At 50.9% G+C, this 23,523-nt stretch overlaps 1 protein-coding gene across 3 annotated transcripts in view; it reads right to left on the bottom strand.

Moving 5' to 3' along the window:
• Nucleotides 1-23,469, bottom strand: part of SETD2 (SET domain containing 2, histone lysine methyltransferase) — a 50,029-nt gene extending 26,560 nt beyond the window's left edge. Inside the window, exons 1-8 of one of the 3 annotated variants that reach the window (XM_059837568.1) lie at nt 23,319-23,469; nt 12,651-12,666; nt 4,998-9,391; nt 3,963-4,094; nt 3,038-3,166; nt 1,723-1,846; nt 625-702; nt 285-382 (exon numbers count right to left, since the gene is read on the bottom strand). In XM_059837568.1, coding sequence (XP_059693551.1) covers nt 285-382; nt 625-702; nt 1,723-1,846; nt 3,038-3,166; nt 3,963-4,094; nt 4,998-9,391; nt 12,651-12,666; nt 23,319-23,356 — 5,009 coding nt within the window. In that variant the 5' untranslated portion in view covers nt 23,357-23,469. Of the gene's footprint in view, nt 1-284; nt 383-624; nt 703-1,722; nt 1,847-3,037; nt 3,167-3,962; nt 4,095-4,997; nt 9,392-12,650; nt 12,931-23,318 lie in introns of those variants that run through there. The other 2 variants (XR_009485190.1, XM_059837512.1) reach the window with 2 other exon arrangements.
• Nucleotides 23,470-23,523: the final 54 nt, after the last annotated feature.

The following is a 23,523-nucleotide window of genomic DNA, read 5'->3' as shown; positions in this document are numbered from 1 at the left end:
CTTAATTCCAGGCTGGAGCTTTCCCTGCAGCCCTGGATTAGGCCAGGAAGAGGGGATGAGTTATCCAGGGGGTTTTACAGCCCCTCAGGTGCTTCAAAGCCATAAAACAGGAGTGGGAAGGGAAGAACAGGAACTCCCAAGGAATATTGCAAAGTCTAATTAATAACCAGACAGGAAGAAGCAGGGAAGGGAATTATCTGGGGAAGGGATGGAGAGGGAGCAGTGACAGTGGGAGAGGGGAAAAGCAGGAATTCCTGGGCCAGGAAAGGGGACGTAGGACGTACCCATATCTCTGGAACTGGTAATCAAAGGTCAGCTCCGAGCCCGACGGGACCAGCTTGGTGGTGAAAAACCCAACCCGCAGCTGCCCATTCACAGTCCACTGTGGAAGAAGGATGCCAGGAGTTATTCCAGCCTCAGCTCCAGGGCTGCTTTCCCTGAACACCCCAATCCTTGGAAAAGCAGCACTGGGGAGGTTCAAACCAGGCAAAGTGCCCAGGTGAAATCCAGGTGTTTTCATGTCACTGATTCCACAGCAAGGAAAATCCCCAAAAGAAAGAAGGGAAAGGTTTCACTGTGAGCTCTCCAGAGGGAGGAGCTGCTGGATCTGATGCAGCATTTTACCTTTTGGGTCTCACAGTTTGGCTCACAGCTGTGGTTCATGAAGCGGGAGCAGTTTCCTTTCTGGGTGGCATCGATGATCTGAAAAGGGACAAGAAATGCAGGGAAAAGGCTCATTCCTTGGGATGGGAAAAAGCTGCAAACACAACCCTCAGGGGAATCACCTCCTTTCCCACTCTTCATTGGATATTCCCCATCCTTATTTTAGGGACTGGGATTTGTTAGGACATTAAATCCCCAGAAAAAGAGCACTTAGGTACATGGCTCCTCATTTTCCAGAGTTCTCCAGCTGGATGCAGATCCTGGATTTTGTTTCTGATACAGGAATGAGGGGTTGGGACAGTGAATTTTTCTCCCACACACCTCATATTCCAAGGGAAAAATCATCCCAGAAATACAAACTCCTTTTATAACTGGAAATGCTCCTTTTGTGACACTTAAAATCACACAACAATCTCAAAAGTCCTTATTTTAGGAGAAAAAACACCCAGGAAAAATCACTCTGAGTATTTTTAGCTCCTTTTCTCTCAAGCTGCCCAGACCCAAAAAGTCCTGACAGGAGAGACAAGGAGAATAAGAGATGGAATTTCTATTTATCCCACTTGTTCTCAGGCAGAGAGAACAGCTCCACATCCCTTGGAGCTGAAGCAGCCATAAATAATTAAGGATATCCCAAATATAAATATTCCAGTGGCAATCCTGCACAGAGGGACTCTGCCAGATTTAAATATCCCAATTTCATGGAGTTAATATGAAAGGAAATGTGGATTTTTGGTACATTTGGGCACCCAAAAAGGGCAAGTTTGGCTTGGAACAAGTTCCCAAACTTCTCTCCCATGGAACAAAGAGCCATGCTCCATCTTCTCCTTTGAAAAGACACTTTTCCCTCCCTAAGAACACTGGGATACATTTCAGCTGCCAGAATTCTGTGGAACTGAGCAATGGGTTAAAAAATCCTGAGGCCTTGAAGTTTCCTTTCCTCAGGAAAACATTACCAATGGATTCAGGATGTTGCTCCATGGGCTCCCAAGCAGCTGCTGCTGTAACAGCTAAATCCAGCCTTTCCCAAAGCAATCCCATCCCAGCAATCCCACTGCTCACCTCATCATTCTTCAGGGCCATGAAATAATAGTGGATGTTCTTGTTCCGGGCATATTCCTTCACCCGAGCCTTGAATTCCTTGTGATCCAGCACCTCCCCACAGTATTCCAAAACAAAAGTGTTGCTGCAAGAGGGGAAAACATCAATTTTCTTAGCAAATAAACCACTACTAAACACAAAATATTCCCTGTTCAGGTGGATTCCCTGAACACAACTCCCAGCCTGGCCATCCTGGTGGTGTAGCAATGATGATGTGCATTAATCTCAGGGAATTCTGATTAATTTGGGATTTTATCCTGTCACATGGGAAGGTGACAGAAGGATGAAGCTCCCCTTGGAGCAGGGTTTGTTCTATAAATTCAATACATTCACAGAATTACAGGAAGGCTTGGGTTGGAAGGGAACTTTGAGCTTGTCCCATTCCAACACCATTCCATGGGCAGGGACACCTTCCACTACCCCAGGGTGCTCCCAGCCCTGTCCAACCTGGCCTTGGACACTTCCAGGGATCCAGGGGCATCCACTGCTGCCCTGGGCTGGAAAACACTTTTCAGGAAGGAATTTCCCCAATTTCCACCCTGAGCCTGCCCTGGCCAGCCTGAGGCCGTTCCCTCTGCTCCTGTCCCTGTTCCCTGGAGCAGAGCCCGACCCCCCCGGCTGTCCCCTCCTGGCAGGAGCTGTGCAGAGCCACAAGGGCCCCCTGAGCCTCCTTTGCTCCAGGCTGAGCCCCTTCCCAGCTCCCTCAGGATTCCCCAGCCCCTTCCCAGCTCTGTTCCCTGCCCTGGACACACTCCAGGATGCTCCCTTCTCCCAGTAAACCTCATCCTGGTCTCCCCATCCTGATCCTCCCTTGTGCCTCAGGAGACTTCAAGGTCCTCACTCCTCTCTCCTTTCCAGCCTCACCTAACCCAGCACTTGGAATTACAATCCTGAATTAACAACAGCAGGAAAGATCCCCTCTGGATCCTCTTATTGTCCCAAGGGGAGGAAGAGGAGGAGGACTCAGGATGAGAAGTTTTGCAGAGATGGGAAAAGAAAAATGGACACAACTGGAGTGAAATAGGGACAGAGAAAGGGGAGGCAGATTCATCCCAAGAATAAGCCATAGAAAACCAGGAAGAGCAAAAGCAGAGTGGGAGATCAAAGAATAGATGGGCAGATGCCAAAGAGGAAGAGGGACACCCAGCAGGGACGAGGACGAGCTGGAAGAACCTCAGCCCATCTCCTGTCAGGGAAACCCAGACCCCACAGGCCCTTTTCCCTTCAGGAGAGAGTGAGAGGGTGGGAAAAGGCTGTGGGAAGAGGGAAGGCTTACGATGGCAGGTCCTTGGCAGCTCTGAGCCCCCAGCCCTTCTTCTCAGTCAGGATCACCTCCACATCCGCGTGCTGCTTCTTCTGGAAGCGCCGGTTGGAGCAGTAGTCACCGTTTGGACACCGGGAGGAGCTGAGGGGAGGGAAGGGAGCAAATCAATTTCCAGCAGGAAGGGCTCAGATGGGAAATAAACCCCAAATAATCACGAGAAATTCCGTGTGAAACCTTCAAATGTGGTTTGCTATAAAAAGCACCACCACGTGACTGTCAGTGTGCAAATGCAGATCGTTTATTTCTGGAGAGATAAAAACATTTGGAATGCTGATCCCGCTGTATTTCTGTATCAGGGCATCCCAGTGGGGAGAACTGGGCTCTTCTCCCCTTGTTCTGGGGGTTACTTCTTCAAGATATTCCCTGCCCTACGTCTGGCCTATGAGATAAGAGCAAAAATTGGAATTCTGCCAGGTAATTCCAATCCTTCCACAATCCTCGTGCCAGGGGGGAATCCCACCAAGCACCCTGTCCCTGCCTCCAGCTCCCATGGAGCAGCAAACCTCTTCCAAAGGGAGAAGGAGACACCAGCCAGAGGCTGGAGAGGCTCTGGGGAAAGGAGATCCAGGAGGTTGTGAGGGCTGATCTCCTGCAGATCATCCAAAGATTTAAATCATGGAATGGTTTGGGTGGGAAGGGACCCTGAGGATCATCTCATTCCACCCCCGTGCCATGGGCAGGAACACCTCCCACTGTCCCAGGCTGCTCCAAGCCCCATCCAAACCCTGAAACCTTCCAGGGATGGAGCAGCCACAGCTTCTGCTGGCAGCTCCAAAGGTCACTCCAGGCCAGCACAGACACTTCACTGCCACCTCCCAGGGATTCCCACGGTATTTGAGGGATTCCCAGGAGAGCCAGTCCATGGACCCCAGCTCACCACTCGATCATGAGCAGGCGATTGAGACAATCCTCTCCACAGGCCACCTCGCCCTGCGCCCGCTCCTCCTTGGACAGAGGGGGACACTCACACAGCATCCGCTTGATATCCCGGTGGGACTTGTTCTTCTTCCTGGGAAGCCAAGGCATGGAAATACAGGTGAGACAGCAGCCAGGTGGAGAAACTCCTCCTCAATCCTGATCAGTGGTTTTTGGAAAAAACGGAAAATAAATGTAGGGATTGATAACCCTAGAGGCAGGAACACCCAAGGACACTTGGCTTGGTGATGACTGTGATGACCAAAGGTGATTTCTTAAAGAGAATTCCCAGGATATTTAGCTGTTTTTCCTTTCTCCTCCCTGTCTATGTTTATTTGGACACTCATATTTTAATAAGGCGAACTGGAGGGTTTGGTTATTTCAGCTTCTGCTTTGCTGTTGAGTGAGAGGATGAGAAAGAGGAGAAAATCAGAAGTAGACAAAAAGCAGGGCATCCACTAATTCATATTTTAGCTTCCATGAAGGATTTGGGGAATGCTCTGGAGCATGGATCCCAACAAGGCAAAAAAACTGTAAGAAAAAAAAATCAAATTATGGCCAGTAAATTTTAAAAAGCTCCTCTGAGATGATAAATGAAGACATGGAAGTAACCAATCCTTTGGAAAAGCGCCTTGTTTGTCCAAAAGCTTTCCCACACCCAGACAGAATTCCCTGTGCCAACAGAAAGGGAGCGAGCTGGCATTTGGGGACATTAAACAGGCAGGATCTGGTAAAGCTATAAAAAGGGGTACAAATAAATCAACCTTTCCCTCTGATCCTCCCATTTTCTAACTCTCCTCAGCACTTGGGACTGTCTGGGGCAAACTGGGCGATTCTCTTTAGGAGAAGAGAGCCTGGGGTGGCTTTGCCAAATGTGGGGAATGCAACATCCCTGCCCCTCCCTCCAAAGGATGCCAATTTGGCCATAAAAACCCAACCATCCTGGAGCCAAATGGAAGCTAGATCCCAATTAAAACAAGGATAAAGCAGCAGTTACCTCTCTGTCAAGTAGACATTCTCCTCGATGAGGTCGAAGTAACAGGGCATCTTCCCCTGCTTGGCAAACTCCTTCCAGCGCTGGGGGTCCCTGAAGTCATCCATGATGCATAACCTGCCCACCATGGAGGAATCCTGCGGTGCTGGCTCCACCTGCTCCCCCTCCAGCTTCCCCTTCCTCTTCTCCCCAGAGTCCCCATCGCTCTCCGAGTCGCTCTCCAACTCCGGCCGCCTCTTTTTCGGTGGGCCTCGTTCCTTCACGTCGTTCTTCTCCAAAGCTTTCACCTCGTCCTTCTTCTCCCCACCCGGCACCGGCTCCTTGGTGGAATTGCTGCTGATCTCGTGTGCCTGCACTGAGCCCTTCTCCTTCTGCCCGGGCACCTGGGATTTTCCAGAGGGGCTGGGAAAGGGGGGCTTGCACTCCTCATCCCAACGCTCATCCTCTTCATACTCCTCGTGGTCTTCCGTGAGGGAATCTGGCACCTGCCCTTGGCCGCGTTCGTAGTTAACCACGGAGGCTCTGCTGGCTGCCCTCGCATCCCAGTAACCGTTGCCTTGCCAGTAGCTCTGGGAGCTGGGATAGGCTCCTGGTCCTGGCTGGTAAACGTAGCCTGAGTACATCCCAAAGCTGCTGTCCGGCTGCTGGTAGGTGCTGCTGGGTTTCTCCGGCTGGGAGAAGTCCCAGCCTGCAGCACCCATCTCCTCCGGGGCACGGAAACCATCCAGCCTGGAGTAGTCTCCGAGGCCGGACTGGTTCAGCCCGCCCTGCCCTTGCCGACTGTCAGGCTTGGAAGAGCTCATCTGGTGCCGGGATGTGTCGGTGCTTTCCAAACTCTCCGGGACGCAGAAGGGCTGCTCCTCCGGCCGGCCCATGGGCCTCCCCGTGGCCACCACGTCGGGCAGCACCATCCTCTCCTCCGCGCCGGCTTTGCCGTGGCAATCGGCCGTCAGGTCCGCCTGGCTCGTGCTGTCCACGCCGTCGCTCTGGGCCTGGCACGGATCCACCCGCAGCTCCTCCGGCTCCTTCCTGCTCAGCTCCGTGGAGGTTGCCGGACTCTTCTCCATCCCTCTGGGAGAACACCTGCTCTCCACCTGGGGACCACCTTTACTCCCCATATTTTCTGACCTCTCCTCATAGTAGGGCCTGCTGGGCTCGGGCCGCTCATCATCCCAGTGGTCGGAGAAGCGCCGGTTGCTCCGAGAGGAGCCCGGGCTGTTCTCCTCCATGGCTATGGTGGAGTTCTTGGGAACCACCACGACCGACTGCAGCCTCTTCGGCGGCGTCCCATCATCAGAATCCGAGTCCTCCGTGTTGCTGTCCTCGCTGCCCCTCTCGCTGTCACTGTCCCCCGTGTCGGAATAATCGTCGTGGCCGGCAGGAATGAATTCCGAGGCGTTGCCGCTGCTGTCACACGTTGGGGCTTGGGTCACCATCTCCGTGTCCTCTGCGGTGACGATGACATCAGAGGAGGGATACAAAGCGTCTGGAAAAGCTGAGGCCACCAAGGACTCGCTTCCCTCATCCCTCTCGACCGATATGCCAGGACACTGAACCCTCAGCTCATCCAGCTCAGCTCCCTCAGTGGAAACAGCACTTTCTTCCACAACCTCTCTGCCACGGTGCTCCAGCGGCACTTCCGAATAGTAGGAATGTTCATTCTGGAACGACGACTTGCCTTTTGCTGAGCCGAGATCAACGTGCTGAGCATCCAACTCCACCATCTCTTCAGCTTCCGAATGCTGGAGCGGCTCCTGGCACACACCCGGCGGGGGCACATCCCATTTGGAAGAGACACTTTCCTCTGGCATGGGATGATCTGACTGGAGCCTCTGGGAACAGCCATCGTGGGAGGAATCCCTACTCGAGCTTTCTGCTGCCAGGCTGATTTTATGGGAAGGATGGCCGAATTCATCCTCCCCAACAGACTTGGAATGGGAATTATCCGTGCTCTCGTAATCGCACGTCACCGTCTGCGGCTCCACCTGCACGTCCAAGAAAGACTCGGATGTCACTTTCAAATCCGCAGGTTCCGCTTCGATTTCCACTTCCGAGTGGTACAAACCAGGGGTGGCATCATCGGAAATGTAGCAAAAAACAGGTTCTTTGGTTTTGTCACACAGAGTCACCTCCTCCTCCAGCTTCTTAAGGACAGTGTTAGTGGGATCTACATTCACGGCAGGGAGAGGGGCGGCTTCCTCCGGCTGCTGCGGCTCCGGAGCCTCCGCTTCCTGGAACAGGCTGTTGCACTCGCTGGATTGGACCCGGGAATCATCCAGCTCTTGCTCTTGGGACACATCTGTGATCCCAAACCCATTGGATGGCAACGGATATGATGGGCTGGTCTCGACGGCAGGCGATGCTTCCGATGGACCCGGGCCATGGTCAGAGGATGCAGCGACATCCTCGGCTTTGCAGGCACTGGAGGTTGCCAGACCCTCATCCTGACCCTCCGGGGAGCCGTTCACGCTCGATTCCGTGGGGAAACACACTCTTAAGGGATCGTGCTTTGCCTTTAAGAACGTTTCCTGCTCCTTAACACTGTCGTGGCCTTCATTTGCTGCAAGTTCCTCGGATTTTGAGTTTGCCAAACCTGCCTTGGACTCGTCAGCCTTCAGCAAAGCGGGAGAATCGTTGAGCTGATTTAACGGAGAAAGCGTCTTTTCCCTTTCCAACTTTTTCACACTGGACACCCTGATCTCATTGTTCTTTACACAAGAGGTCTCTAAATCTAGAGAATTAGACTTGGACTTGATTTCTTCGATCGATTCTGTACAACAGAAAGAACTCTTAAATTTATCAGGCTTTGGTGCGGGGGCCTTGGAAGGGGTGGATTTATAGCGGGAGGAATTCACATTACTGTCGGGCTTGGAATGGGATGTCCCCTTCCGATAGCCCAGTTCATCGAGGGGAGAGCACCTTTTGGATACTTCACTTTCAGAAGTCCTTTTGGAATCTCTATCCGCTTTCGAAGACGACCTCCCTCGCCTGTCCACATCAGCGTGAGATGACTCCACTTTGCTGTCCCTGTCCGACTTGGAGTAAGAGGATCTCGAGTCTCTGTAGGAGGAGGAGGAATGGGAGGACGTACGCCTGGAGTCGCTGGACCTGGAATGTGTCCTCCTGTACTCGTCCTCCGAGTCCGAGCTCTCCCGCGCCCGGCTGTCCGCGTACGAGCGGGAATAGCGCGACCGTTCCCGGTACGGGGAGCTCCGGTGGTACCGGCGGTCGGAGTCGTAGTAATGCGAGCGCTCCGACCTCGAGTAGGACGAGCTGGTTCGGGAGCTGCGATCGGAGCGGGAACGGGAATGAGACCGGCTTCGCCTCCTCTCTCTGTCCGAGCGGGAGCGGAAGGACGAGTACCGCGAGTCTCTCTCCGATTTGGAATAGCTCGAGTACTTCTCATCCCTGTCCGACCTGGAGCGCGACGAGGACTTGCCCAGGTCATCACCCCGGAGGGACGCGGAGCTCCGTCTGGAATCTCTCTCCTTTTCCGTGCTGGAGATCTTCTGCTCATGCGACCGCTGGCTGGATGAGGTCCTCACGGAATCCTCGTCGGACTCGGAGCCCTGCGGCGCGCCGTCCGACTGGGAGAACTTCCTCTTGGCCCCCTGCCTCCGGGAGCACGCGGGAGCGCCCTTCGAGCCGTCGGAAACCTCATCCTCCTTCCCAATATGGGAATCCTCCTTCGGCGGGGTTATCTCCGTCTGCTCGGGTGCGGGTTGAGTCCCGTGCTCGTCCGAGCCGCGCGACGCCGGATCCTGCTTGGCGTCCGGCTCCAAGGCCTCCCTGGGCAGCGCCTGGCTCGGCTCCCTCGGCACGGGGGCCTCGGCTTCGCCGGGCGGCGACAGCAGCAGCGCCGGCATCGGTGTCACCGGCGGCGGCGGCGGGGCCGTGGCTCCGGGAACCGGCATCGGTGACGCCGGCGGTGGCGGCGGGGGCGGGGGAGGCGGCGGCGTTGGGGGGAGATCCACGGCCAAGGCCACCGGCTCCGTTACCGGTGCCGCCGGAGCCGGGGGCGGCTTTGCCGTGACGTTCAGTAAATGTTTTTTAAAATGAATCTTCCCCAATTCTACCTTCGGTTTTGGAGGTGAAGATTCCTCGGCTGAACTGGCGGTGTCCCCCAGGTCCAGTTTATTTTTGGGGTTAAAATCAGACGGAAGGGGAACCGCCGGAGGGGTGGGAGTTTCATTTTGTTTCTCGTTTCCCAGAGCAGTCAGGAATCGATTGGGTAAAGTTTTCTTAGTTAAACTAAAGCTGAAAGACACTTTTTGTCTTCCCTGCTCCTCAAGGTTAACCTTGGTTTTGGTGCCTTTGGGCAAAAAGCGGCTCGAGGCGACGCCTTTGAACACGGGGCCTTTGATAAAACCGGCTCTCGGCACCGTTTCAGGTTTGCCCTGTGGAAGAAAAAGAAGATGGAGTTGGAGGAATTGGATTTTGGGGGGTTTGAACTCAGTTCTGCAGCATTTTCTTTCACCTGGTGAATTTTTCATGATGATAAAAGAGAAATGCATATCCTGGGTCTGTCTTTATTGCTTGGCTCTCTCCTGAAAAATCAATTCCTCGGAATTCTCCAGCTTGAAACTAAGCCTCCTCTGAGGTTTGGGCTGAGGCTTTTTATCTGACTTATTAATGACCAAGCTCAAAGTCCTTTTATCATTTAATTCTTATTTTTTAAAAAATAGAGTTCAGCTTACAAAGTTAATTGAGGGCAAAAATCTGCTTTTTAATGCTGTTTCTGTAGTCCCAGGCTACAAAAGATCCTGGGTTTAAAGCTCAAAGTGCACTTCCACTTGGATGCAGCCTTCCAGTACTGGAGAAGGCTCCAGGGAGAGCTCAGAGCCCTGCCAGGGCCTGAAAGGGCTCCAGGAGAGCTGGAGAGGGACTGGGCACAAGCCGTGGAGGGACAGGACCCAGGGAATGGCTCCCACTGCCAGAGGGCAGGGATGGGTGGGATACTGGGAATTAGGAATTCCCGGCTGAGAGAGTGGGGAAGGACTGGGATGGAATTCCCAGAGCAGCTGTGGCTGCCCCTGGATCCCTGGCAGTGCCCAAGGCCAGGTTGGGCATTGGGGCTTGGAGGAGCCTGAGACAGTGGGAGGTGTCCCTGCCATGGCAGGGGTGGCACTGGGTGATCCTGAGGGTCCCTTCCCACCTAAACCATTCTGGGATTCTGGAATTTGGTCCCAGCATAAACCAGACCAACAACAATTACATCAGGAATTTAAACCCCATCCTTTCCCACCACCCCCAACAGCCTTCTCCTGCTCATCACGAATTCCTGCAAGTTCCCAGCTCAGGCCTAGACCAGCATTAATTAACAACTCCCCAAGAATTCCCATCAGGACCCAGTGGTGCATGATGACTTCGTCACCTCTGGATCAACCAACTGCTCCAAGCTCCATGTCCTTCCCACCAGGAGCTTCTGGCTGCCTCCTGCCCAGGAGCTTGCTCAGCACCTCCCAAGCCCAAACCCAGGAATTTTCAGAGCACACAGCACCCTATATTCACCCATTTGGGCATTTCTCCCTCTGTTTTAAATCTTAGAGCTCATCTGTGTCCCAGAAATAAAATTGTGGAGAAGAAAAAGTGGGAAAAGGGCTTTGTTGTCAACAGCCCCAAAAATCCAAGCTGCATCAGAATCATGGAATTCCAGAATGGTTTGGGTTGAAGGGACCCTCAGGATTATCCTGCTTCAATCATGCCATGGGCAGGGACATCTTCCACTATCCCAGGGTGATCCAAGCCCTGTCCAACCTGGCCTTGGACACTTCCAAGGATCCAGGGGCAGCCACAGCTGCTCTGGAAATTACATTTTTTGTGTTAACCCTAATTCCAATGGAAAGAGTCATTTCCAAACCATCCAGAGCAGGGTTTTGCTGCTGTAGCTGTGCCACAGCACATTTCTGGCAGGAGCAGCAGTTTCCTGCAGCCCTCTGTGAATTATTAAGGATTCTGTTATCCTTTAACTCATGGAAAACAACGTGGCGCTGCTCAGGATCAAGGCACCACAGTAAATGATTAAATGAGACATTAGTGGATTGGAAATCCTGTGTTTTCTGCACTCTGGGACATCACATATCCCCAGAATTGCTCTTTTCCAACACTTTGGGGGTTTCATTGTGAGCCCCTGTTAATGGTTTATCCATGACTCATCCTGGTGACCCAACCCAGCATCTGGATCTGGATCTGCAGCAGCAAATTCCCTTCACTGTGGGAAAACTGGGAGCAAAACCCAAAAGCATTTCCATGAAATCCATGGTTTTTATGAGGGGACATTTCAGGGACAATTTTAAAGGAGTTTCATGGCTAAAAGGGAACCCAAAACACTGACTTTGGAAAAAAGGAGAATCTCCAGCTCTGAAAGGGGCTCCTCTCACCACAACTCACAACCATCTCCACAAAGTCCAGCTGGAAATGCCATCCCTGTTTTCCAGAGAATCCACACATCACAAGTGATCCTGGGATTAATCCACATTAAAACATGGAAGAATGAAGGACAAAATGAACACTACTGAGACCACCCTCCTGTAGGAGTTCAGCCTCCTGAAGAGTGAGGGAAAAGCATTTTGGGGGATTCCTGGATCAACTGTTATCCTTACAACCAGAAATTCCCGATTTTTTTACTCCAACCTGGGACAAAAAAAGGGAGCAGGTTCCTCTCCAACCACACCCCGAAGGATCTCCACAGGTCTGAACCCAAATTCTTATCAGGGACAGGATTTTTTAATCATATCAACTATAAATAATAAATTAAGAAATATATAGGTAAAAATACTACTCAGGGAAAGTCAGGGAATCAGCATTTCAGAGTTTCCCTTCTTGCTACAACGTTGGTGCCATTATTTTAAATGTCAATGTTTTGATCAAAATCCTTCTAATTTCAAGCACACAACAGCTCTGAAATAAAGGGAATAAGGGGGTTTGGATAGATCCACCTTTTCCCAAATACGGGATGTGCAGGCAAAAAAGAGCTGCCACATTTCCATTCCTCCCCTTCCCACAGCCAATCCAGCAGAGCTGACACATTCCAGGATATTTCCCCTCATGAGTTCACCCTTCCAGGGACTTTTTTCCTTAAATAACAGCACCTTGAACAAAACACGATTCCCAGAATTTGAAACACACTCCACAGGTAACTTGGTAAATGTAAAAGGTGGGAATTACTGAAAAGCTCTCCAGGAGAAGAGGAACTCTCCTTCCTCTCCTATTTTACAGAAAGGGAACATTACACAAAATGAAAAAAAAGAAAAAAGGCACATCCAAACTGGTTAACAGCCCTCATTCCAAAGCCAGAATAAAATCCATCCCAGGCCTCCAAGTTTTCTCTTTTCCCAACAAATTCATTGAGTCACAGGCAGCAAAGCTCATTATTTTTACAAATTAAGTCTTTAAATAATCAGCACCAACCCACACCAAGCTGTGCCATCACCTCCCATGTGTTTGTGGCACGAGTGGTACTGGAATTACTGCCCCTCCTTCCCAGATTTAATGGGAATTATTGCCCCTCCTTCCCAAACTGAACCAGAGGATCCCAGAAAAGCACCCATTTGCTTTATCCAGCCCCTCAGTGGCTCTGGATTCACGGAATGCCTCAGTCAAACCAACCCAAGCTGGGTTCACAGGAGATCCAGGATTGTTGGAATGTTTACTCACCTCATTTTCTTCTTCTCTATTGCAATCCAGCCAGGGAAACATGGAAAAAAAAAAAACAGGAAAAGAAGGTGTGAACAGCAGGTAGGAACAAGAAATGGAACATTGGACATCTGGATTTGGAATGGGAAGGACTTGGGACATGGAATGAGGGAAACACCGATGGCACCGGACACAAACCCAGCTCTGAGGGGAGCATGGCACAGCTGGGAGGCTCCAAAATTCCCTGGAAAACCCACATGGATCAGGACAGAGCAAACCTTTTTGGAGGGAACTGCTGGCTTGGTGGTGTCTCCAGTTATTCCAAAAGGCTGCAGGAATAAAAGCCTCAAAAATGTGACTGAAAAAGGTGGATTTGGGATTCCTTCCATTTGAACACTTCCCTGAATAACCGAAAGTTTCTGCCTCTCACTGACAGAAATTAAAGTTATTAATGAAGGTCTGACTGCTGTGCATCTGCCATGGCTATTTGCATAATTAATCCCTATTTTGGCAGCTTGAAAATTAATTAATTAGGATCATTCTCCATGCTGAGCCAACAGGAAAGTTGGGTTTTCCCAGCTTTCCACTCTTCCCAAGTTCTCTGCTCCGATCCCACAGGGAACTCATTTCTCCTCAGGGAAGGAGAAAGAACAGGAGCACAACTCCCTCTCCTTGCTTTGCTCAATTCCTTGGAGAGTGTCAGGGAATTTCTCAGCCCTACCAACACCCAACCTCAGCCAAGACATCGACAGTTCCTCTGTCATGGATCTACCAGAGATCCCAAACCCCTCTCCAGCACTCCGACACAGCCCAGAGCTGGAATTCTCCTACATTTTACCGGCTTTTATTCAGCACTGTTGTGGTGACAAAGCCAAAGATTTCCCGCAGAAAAGTTCACAGATTCCACCTCAAGCATCAGCTCAATGAGAAATACCCAATTCTGGAAGAAAAAGTCAAAATTTTCATTTTGGAGCCACGCGGACGCGGTGACGGCACAAGAACCACCCAGATCCCCACTGAAACCATCCCCAGCTGGGAACTGTGAGCAAAGGGAAGTGCTGGGAAGAACTTTCCCCTCAGGAATATTCTCCTGGCCCTTCAAAGGCTCCCATCCAATTGATCCAGTTTGTTAGAAGACCATAAATTATTGCCAGAGCAGCACCAATGGGGTTGGATTCCATCAAGGAAGCCCATGGGGTCGGGCAAGGCAGGAATTCCAAACCCCACAGGTGAAGGAGCTCTCCAAGGGCACCACTTCCACTGGAATTAAGGCCTAAAAGGAGCTTTCAATTTCAGGATCACCAAAAGAGGAGTTTGGGACTTTCAGGAAGCGTCACATGGTTTGGGTTTGAGGTTTTGTGGGGTCAACTCTCAACGAAAACCTTGCATTTGGTGATTGAAGGACCTTTCCCAACCTCAGCGATTCCAGGGAGATTTCCCAGACATCCTAAGCAGATGCAGCAGAGAATTACGACCACCAGGTGGAAGCTGAGGGTTCTAAGGCAAAAATAACTCTCTTTATACACAAAAATCCCTCTTTATTCAGCTGTATATTGGAAGAGAGGTAATTAAATTTGGTATTTATAATTAACAAGGATAATTGATGATAAGGAGAAAAGAGAGTCGGGATCCTTCAAATCCCAGAAAAAATCCTGCAGGACAAAGAGAGCAAACAGGTGATCCCCATCCCTGGAAGTGTCCAAGGCCAGGCTGGACAGGGCTTGGAGCAATCTGGGATAGTGGAAGGTGTCCCTGGGTGGGACAGGATGATCCCATTCCAACCCAAACCATTTGGGATTCTGAGATTCCAGCAATTCAAATAAAAGGTGCTGACCTTCCTAAAAGCAGGGTTATGGATCCCATTTCCTTCCCAGCCTCTTCCTTCTCCCCAAATAAAAAAAAAAAAAACCAAGAAAAACTTAAAAATAGAATTCCAAAATTAGGGAAGGCCCTGCCGTTCCCTCAGGAACCTTGTGCCAAATTCCTCCCACGCTGGGATGAGGTTACATAAAATCCCCCTGCTCCAAGCTCGGGATCCTTCCCAACACATCAGCCAGGGCTTCTCCAGCACTTTCCCAGCTCCACAGGTTTGGAACACTTCCCTCAGCTGCACCTTGCTCCCTGCAGGCACCAAAAGCACAACTGGGATGAAAGTGAGCACGGAATTCCTGCACTTTTGTGGCTCCCTCCTGGGAAAGGCAGGAGAAAAGAGTTGGGAAGACCCGAAATAAAACTGAACACCTCAAGAAGTGCTGAATAAATTTTAAAAATAACCTAAAGAACCACAAAGTCAACCAAAGAACAAAAAAATAACCCCACCACCAGGAAGCTTCGCCACCTCTGATCTGTTTCCAGCAGCCTGATGCACTAATTCTGTTAAAAAACAAAGACTAAGCACCAATTAAATCCCAGGAAAAGCTTTTTTTCTAAGGCTACAGAACCACATTTATATCAAAATCCTTTACATGGGTCACATTTCTATCAATTTTTTAATATGGACTCACATTTCAACCAAAATTATTTATCTGAGGCCACATTTCCACCCAAATTCCTTACATGGAATTTTCCTTACATACACCTTGACCAAAACTTTTTATATTTAAACTTTATCAGTTTCTCTCCTGATGGAAACATCCCGGTTTTGTCACGGAAATGGTGATAAAAAGTAAAATTTTATTTTAATTCCAGGGTTCAGCAGCTCCAGCATTTCTTGGTGCTCAACAGGTTGAGCTGAAGATTCTTCTCTTTTTTAAGTGCAACCCACACAATAATTGGAATTTTATCCTGGTTTTCCTTATGCAAAAGGAGCAAAAAAAAAATGCCCTCAGGCTTCTGAAGTCTAAAAGACAAAACTTTAGGAGCCTCATCTCCCCTAAATCCTGAGGTTTTTTCTTTTCTTCCCTTTAAAAGAGGAAAATCTGGAAGCTTGGGGCTTTTCTTATCTAAGCATCAGCAGCCCAACAGCCCAGGGAGCTGAAAAGGCCCATTCCCAGCAGGAATTCAGCTCAGGAATTCACAGAGATCCATCTGAAAGCCACCACAATGTCCAAAGAAAGGGAAGCTCAGCTCAGGAAATTGGGATTTAACCTGTTTTGTTCAGGCTGGGTTAGCCAGAAATACCCTGGATGCAGCTGGAATTCCATGGATCATCACCCTCATCCACAGCAGGGCTAAGGAAACTGGGAGGCAACGACACCAAACCAACACCTCAGGTGGAAATTTGGGATTCCAGCAGGATCCTGAAGCCCAAAAGGAATTTTTTACCATTTTTCCTGGATGCTGAAGGAGAGCTGCACCCATGGGTTTCTGCTGGGAATGCAATTCCCTGGAAGCTGGGGAGGAAATTCCCTCTCTGCTGCTCTCATTAACAGAATCCCAGAATTCCAGAATGGAAGGGACCCTCAAGCTCATCCCATTCCCAGCCCTGCCAGGAGCTCCTTCCACTACCCCAGGCTGTTCCCAGCCCAGGGACACCTCCAGAGATGGAACATCCACAGTTTCTCTGGGAAAACTGCTCCAGTGCCTCACTCCCCCCACAGCCAGGAATTCCTTCCACATGTCTATCCCAATTTTCCCCTCAATTTCCATCCTCCAGACTGAAGGATTTGCTGGAACACTCCCAGGCCTGAAGTGCCTTTGCTCCTCTGTTTATGAATCCCTAAGGTGGGATAAAAACCAAGGACGGAAGTGCAGCTGTCCCTTTGTTGAATGGAATATTCATGGAATATTGGGAGGAATTCCTGGGAAGGCTTTTGTGCAGAGCACTGGGCTTTTAATATCCCAAAAACATCACAGTGCAAATGGAGAATGGACAGCAGGAAAAAAAGCTGAGAAGGTACCAAGCAATCCTACTCCTTCCCCAAAAAAAACCATGGAAAACGGAAAGGCAGAAGCACTCACGTGAGGAGGGAAAATCCCTGGAAAAAAGTATTATTTAACCAGGAGGTGGAATCCAGCTGAGTTTCCTGGAAAATGAGGTCAAAGTACCTCCCAAAATCCCCAAACCCAGCTGTCCTGCTTCCCAAAATCCCCATCTCCTGGTTTAGACATTCCCACTGAGGGTTTGGAGCTGGAAGTTTGGAGCAAGGGAGGTGACACCGTTTCTCCGGTGCTGGAACAGGAAAGAACAGGGAGGACTGGATATTCCAGGGAAAGAAGGAGACAAGTATATTGAAAACAGGGATTTATCCCTTCATTTATAAAAATGAGAAGAGGCTGAGTGACTTCATTTAATAATTATTCCTTAATTTATCTAGGATTTATTCCATAATGGAATTATTCCATAATTCTAGGATTTTAGAGGAGTTAAGATATGCTCCAGGAAAAAATCCAGTAAAGACAAAAATATCCAGTTTCTCTGTTCCTTCCCCCAAGTGCCTGAGAATTCCCAAACTCCCCCCAAATCCTGCTTTTCCCCTTCTGCTCAGGGCACACCTAAGGAAGAAATTCCACTTGAAATCCTGCCAGGAATCAGGAAAAACAAAGCTGCTCCCATGGAGGATGGGAAAGGGATTCACCTGGCACAGGGAGGGAGAGGAGGAGGATGGAAGGGTGAGGATGAGGATGGGGGTGGAAGTGGGATGGGACCCAAAATAGAGGCACAAATCCCCACTGGAATTCAAAGCATGGCTCTTGGAAAACTTTTCCCTCCTCCTCTGGGAGCAGGGAAGGAGATTCCAGCAGCAGCTCTGGGAGTCAGCACCTTCCCAGAAATCACATGGCCACGGGGTCACTTCCCAGGTAATCCCTGCCCCACATCCCTCCTGGGGCACACAGAGCCTTCCAAGGAAAAATCCCACAAAAAGGGAAAAGGGAGCTGGAAAAGCATTTTCCCAACTTAAATCCCAAAATCTGAGCACATCCCTGAGTGCATCCAGGGTGCAGAGGGAAGGATGGGCCTGGATCCACACACAAATGCAGCTCAGCTCCTCCAGGCTGGGCTCCCATGGATCTCTCCCTGTGGAATACCACAGGAGGGATGGACAGGCAGGAACTGCACCAAGAACCCCAAAATCCACATTAAAACCCAGCTGTACAAAGAACCCCAAAATCCACCTTACATCCAAAATTCCATGGAAAATTTGGACACAGGTGTGGAGCATTCCTGGGATCAGAGCAGCCAAGGGCATCATTTCATTCCAGACTTTCCCTCCTTATTAACAATTCCTGATTCAAATTAAAACTGCCCTAAAGCCAAAGTTAGGCCACATTTAAAGCTCAGGCTCAGTTCCACCACCAAAGCATTTCCCCTACCAGCACAAAGTCACTTCCAGGACTAAAAATACAGGAATTAGTGAGAAAAGTAAGGAAAAAAACCCTATTTTTATAATTTTGCTCAAATTCCAAAATTATCTGTGCCCAGATAAAGTTCCTATGTTTAAGTTGCTTTTTTAAATTGCTCTTTGTAAATTCCTCAATAAAGTTAAAACGGGTTTGAGCAGGAAAAGGATTTCAGGAGGGAGTCCTGGAACCTGAAAACTTGAGGAATTTCTGAATTTTAAAATAAAATAAACAACCAGGAAAATCCCAGTTTACTTACAATTGTGGCTACCAGGGACTGATTCCCAAGGATGAGGATTCATTCCCAGGGACTGGGATTCATTCCCAGCACCTGGACATGCAGAGGTGCTGAGGCTCCACCTGAGGCGAGCAGAGAATTTGGGATTTGTGCTAAAGTCAGGGAAAGAACTCGTGGAGCAGCAGAGCAAGCCCCTCCCTCAGAGGGGGAGGGTTTAGGAATGGCCCCCAGCACCCAGCACTTGCTGCTGACCCGGGAAATCCAGGGATTTCCAGCCCTCCATGCCCTCCCTGACCTATCAGGTATCTCCATCCCATCCCGGGGGATTTTCCCTGAATGGGGCAGCAAATTCCAACTGGGATTTTATGGAGCCTGAATGACATCACCCCCCCAGGCACTGCACGGCACCTTTGTCTCCCAAAATGCCTGGAAAACAAGGAATTCTCTCTTTGGGACACAGATGGATGCTGGCACCCACTCCCAACATCCCCAAAAATAGAAGCCATCCTGTCCCCTCCCTGCCAAGATTCACACTGAGGCAAAACCAGGAAATTTTAGTGTCACCACCTGCTACTCCACACACGTGCAACACCAAATATTCCCAAAATTCACCAGATCAAAGGCCCAAATATCCCATTCTGAGTCCAAGCTCATCCCAAATTTAACAGGAAGGCAATTCCCAATCATGAGGTGACCCTAACATCCCATTCCAAAGGGGAGCAGCTGCAACCTGCAACCCAAAAAATAGAAACCAGAACATTGCAAGGCCCTGGCTGAGCTCAGAGTCACTCCTTTGACAGAAATAAACAGAAATAAATGGAAGTAAATAGAAATAAATAAAAATAAATAGAAATAAATAGAAATTCTCCAAGGATTTATTTCTCACCTAATTATAGCTGAAGGCTAATGTCCTGGGATTTTGCCCAGCAGGAGCAGGGACACCTTGGGAATTACTCTCAATTCCACAGGAGAGAATAAATCTCTTTCATGCTCCTTTACACCAGAAATTTGCCATAAAATTCCAAACTGGGAATGGGTTGTGCAGGCGAACACCAAGCACCAGGCTCTGGAGATTCTCCCTGGTGGATTTCCAGCTGGAAATTATAATTATTTCCTGCTACCTGGGAATGACACACTTTGGATTTCCAGCTGGAAAACTTCCACTGGTGCATTTCAAACAGGAAGGGGGAAATGGCATTACAAAGATGTTGGGGAAGCTGTAAAATCTTGCAGCAATCCAGAGGGAATCCACTGGAAATGAGGCTCCACAAGGAGCTCCAGCTCCTTCCTGATCCAGCTTCTTCCTCACATCAATATTTAGGGATAAAATTTTGACTCCTGGCTCCTATTCTCCTGAATTTTAGGTCCAGCTCCACATCATTCCCAGGGATTGTAGCCTCTGGGGTGGATCCCAAAAAGCTGAAGCTCACAGGAGAGGTGAAGCTGCAGGGAGGGAACATTTTTAGGGAAGTTTGCCTCCAAAAAATGGGAAAAGTCAGGGAAAAAATCAAGGAAAAAGAAAATAACCTGCTCTACCAACATTCCATCAACCAGAGCCACACTTGGACATCCTCAAGACTTTTCCTCGGGGAGTTCTAAAATTCTGGAAGGGAAAATGCTCATTAAAAACAGGTGTTGATAAATCCTCTCTTCCCTTCTAAATATCCAAACAAAGCATATTCAAAATTCCAGCAGATCTGGGAACAGGCTGCCCCAAGAGCTCCAGCTGCCCCATTCCTGGAAATGTCCCAGGTCAGGATCCCAAATTCCCCATTCAGGCTCCCAAAGCCAAACACATAAAGTGAATTTTCCTTAAATAATCCAACTTTCCAGACACATTAAAGCTGGAAAACCCATGGACACGCTCAGGAAACGAGAGTCAAGTTTCTCCCTCTCCCCATCCCACAGCCCCTGGGACCACCATAAATCTCCTTAAAGGGGAGGAGCATTCCAAGGGAAATGCAAGTGGGAAACTCAGCCTTTCCCTCCCCTCAGCACCTCCCAGGTGGATTGGAACGTGCCCCAGGATCCAAACGTGGCTGTTTGACCACAGCACTCTTGCCAGGAGCTTGTGCTGAGGGAACCAACCTTATGCATGGTTTTCCTTAGGGAAAGGCAGAAAATAGAATCCAGATTCCCAGAAAATACCATCCCAAAGTGACACTAACACGGAACAGGCCTGGGAGATTATACAGTTCCAATGAACATCAAAAAAAAAAAAATCCTTGGGAACAGCCACAACCAAAAACCTGGAGTTCCAGACTGTCTGAATCCATATGGGGTCACGTTAACAAAACCAATGGAATACTCCATACCCTGATCCTAAATCCCAACCCTCCAAACCATCCAGCAAGCCCCACCAGGATCACCAGGATGGCTGGAAAAGCTTCTTCCCCCAAAAGGGAGCTGAATTCCTGCTGGGGAGGTCTCCAGAAGCAGATGGATAAATGGAGTTTCCATAATGATAGAAGGGCATGAGGAAAATAAATCCTTGGAGTCTGAATTCCGTTCTGTCACAGAGATGTCACTGGTCCAAGAGGTTCCTGCACCCTCAGGATGGGGACGATCTTGGAATCTTCTTCCAGGAAACAGCAGCACCAAGACATGAAGTGGCTTCTGCTCACAGCAGGGTACAAACATCCATCCATGTCCATCAGGAACAGCTTGTCCAGAGCAGCTGTGGCTGCCCCTGGATCCCTGGCAGTGTCCCAGGCCAGGCTGGACAGGGCTTGGAGCAGCCTGGGACAGTGGGAGGTGTCCCTGCCATGGCAGGGGTGGCACTGGGTGGGCTTTGAGGTCCCTTCCAACCCAAACCAGCCTGAGATTCTGAGCAGGTCCACGCCGGCATGGGCAGCTCCATGGAGAAGCTCCATGTGGAATGTGGTGGCAGCTCTGAGCTCTGGGAATTGGGTTGTTCCAAATTTAAGCATCCAAAGATCAAGGAGACCTGGTTCTGCTGGACACCGAAGCTCCCAGGAATGCGAGCTCTGGTTGACAAGTGGACACGGAGAGAGACCCACGAGGTAAAAGTGAGCCAGAGTTCCTTCCCTACAGGGAAATTCCAGTCAAAGCCATCGGCACGGACACGCCATCGTTCAGCTCCCAGCTCAGCATCCACCTTCTCCAGCCAGCCTGGAGCTGCAGCTCAGCAGCATCCCTGGAAGCATCCAAGGCCAGGCTTGGAGCACCCTGGGACACTGGAAGTTGTCCCTGCCATGGCAGGGGTAGAATGAGATGATCCTTAGGGTCCCTTCCCACCCAAACCATCCAGTGAATAATTCCCAGGAAAAGCAAGGCTGAGCCTGAGGATTCATGGGGCTCTGATCAAACCTCCCCAAGCAGCACAACCCCAACGTTCCAAGCTGCAAAAGCAACTCATCCCAAAACACCAACCCTGCACGTCCCTCCTCATCCCACCCCGCGGCGGGTGCGGAATGGGGGAAGCCACAAACATCCCACAGCCAGCAGGGCTCCCTTTGGATTCCACTCTTCCCAAACACCCAACAGATCCTCAAGATGTTCCTAAGAACCTTCAGCCATTATCCCAAACGATCCATTTCTCCAGGTAAAAGCTCTGTGCTGGGAAAAGCACATCCAAATTAAGGCACGCCACTAACGAACGCGACTCGGACGCGGAGGGAGCGCCGGGATTCGAGGTGGGGATGGGGAAACAACAACTCTAAAAACACCAGGACAACTCCTAGGAAAAGCTGGGAGGTGTCCCAAAAACTTTCTGAGTCCCAACACAGGAAACCCCAAAATCAGGCCAATTAATCCAAAATTCCATTAAAAAGTCATTAGAGGAGCCACTCCAGCTCCTTTCAAGAGCCCAGGCTGGCGCCACTGGACATTTTTAGACAACACACAACGACGTGAGACAACCTGGACACTTTTGGACACCAAACTCCAAGTGCCAGAACAATCCCGGGCATGAGGGTCCCTCCTCAGGCTCCAAACACCAAAGGTAAAACACCTGAATTAGCCTAAAAGTCTTTGGATGACCAAGAGTCCTCTGGACCCAGAGGGTCTCCCAGGAAGGGATCATCCCACCAGGGTTAAGCTGACGTAAACCAGGATTTACTCCCATCCTGGGAGCCACGTCTGGCAAAACACAACCTGGACTCCAAAGGAAATCCTCCATTCCTCACTAATTTTAGAAGGCTCAGCCACCAGCACTGTTTCAGCTGCAACAAGGGGAAGCTGTTCCTCAGCTGCTCCAGGTGGGCACGGGCAGAACTCGCTCAAAAAAGGTTTGCTCTGTTGTCCCTGCTCAAAAAAAAACCACCATGTTTAGCTTTGCCTCCAATCCAGCCGTTGCTTGGGGGGTGCACCGTGCCAGATGTCTCCTCCTTCCACCCCAGAGCTGGCAAAGTTTATGGAGCCCCTGAATCCTTCGCCAAGGAAGTCTAAAAATGTAAAAATAGCATTGAGAACCAGCGGGAAACGGGTACGGGGGGAGAAACCCAGCAGGGACGGAGTGACTTCTCAGGAGAGGCGATAAAGCCGGAGGCCCTGACGGGATCAAGGGGGTGGGTTGGTGAAATTCCCCATCCAAAGGAGAGTTCCCGGCCATTAGACTGCTCCCCCTTCCCTGGCTCCTTCCTCCTGGCAGAAAATGGGGTCAGGGCAAGGGCCGCCCGGGGGGAGAGAATTCCAGGGGTAAAAGCAAGACGAGGCTCGGTAACTAGAAAAAACAGCATTAATAACAATAATAATAATAAAGAAGCTACAGAAAAATGGCCCCGCGGGGAGGCCGGGACACGTCCGCACGCTCCGCCCGGCTCCCCCCGCGCACCCCCGGGCAGGGACGGGACAGGGAAAGGGACACGGGCAGGGGCAGGGGGGACACAGCCCCCGGGCCGACCCGCCACCCCCGGCGCGGCCGCTCCCGCCGCTCCCGCCGCCCGCTCTCCGCCCTCCCCGCGCTCCCTGCCCGCCCTCCCCGCGCCCGCCCCGGCCGCGGCCATCACGCAAGGCCGGGGATGCGCGGCCTACCCCGGACCGGCGGGAGGACGGCGGGAAGGGGAAGGGCGGCGGGACAGGGAAAGGGCAGGGGCAAAAGAACGGGAATGGGAAGGGGAAGGGGAACGGGAAGGGGAAGGGGCAGCGGCCCGGCTGCCGGCGGTCGCGCGGTGCCGGCGGGCCCGAGGCCGCGGAGGGCCCGCGCTTACTCCGGCGTGGGGTGCTCCGGGTCGTAGAAATCCCCCATGGTGGGTGGGCGGGCGCGGGGCTCCGCAAGTGCCCCCTGGCCGGGGAGGCCCCGCTCGCCCCGTCGGGGCTCCTCACATGGTCCGGCGGGGCCCCCCCGCCACCCGCGCCCAGCCCGGCCCGGCCCCGCCGCGATCCGCCCCGGCCGCCGGCTCCTCCTCCCGCGGC

This window comes from Haemorhous mexicanus, chromosome 1, assembly GCF_027477595.1.
Source record: "Haemorhous mexicanus isolate bHaeMex1 chromosome 1, bHaeMex1.pri, whole genome shotgun sequence".
Taxonomy (NCBI): Eukaryota; Metazoa; Chordata; class Aves; order Passeriformes; family Fringillidae; genus Haemorhous; species Haemorhous mexicanus.
This window is presented reverse-complemented; position numbering and strand designations above follow the sequence as displayed.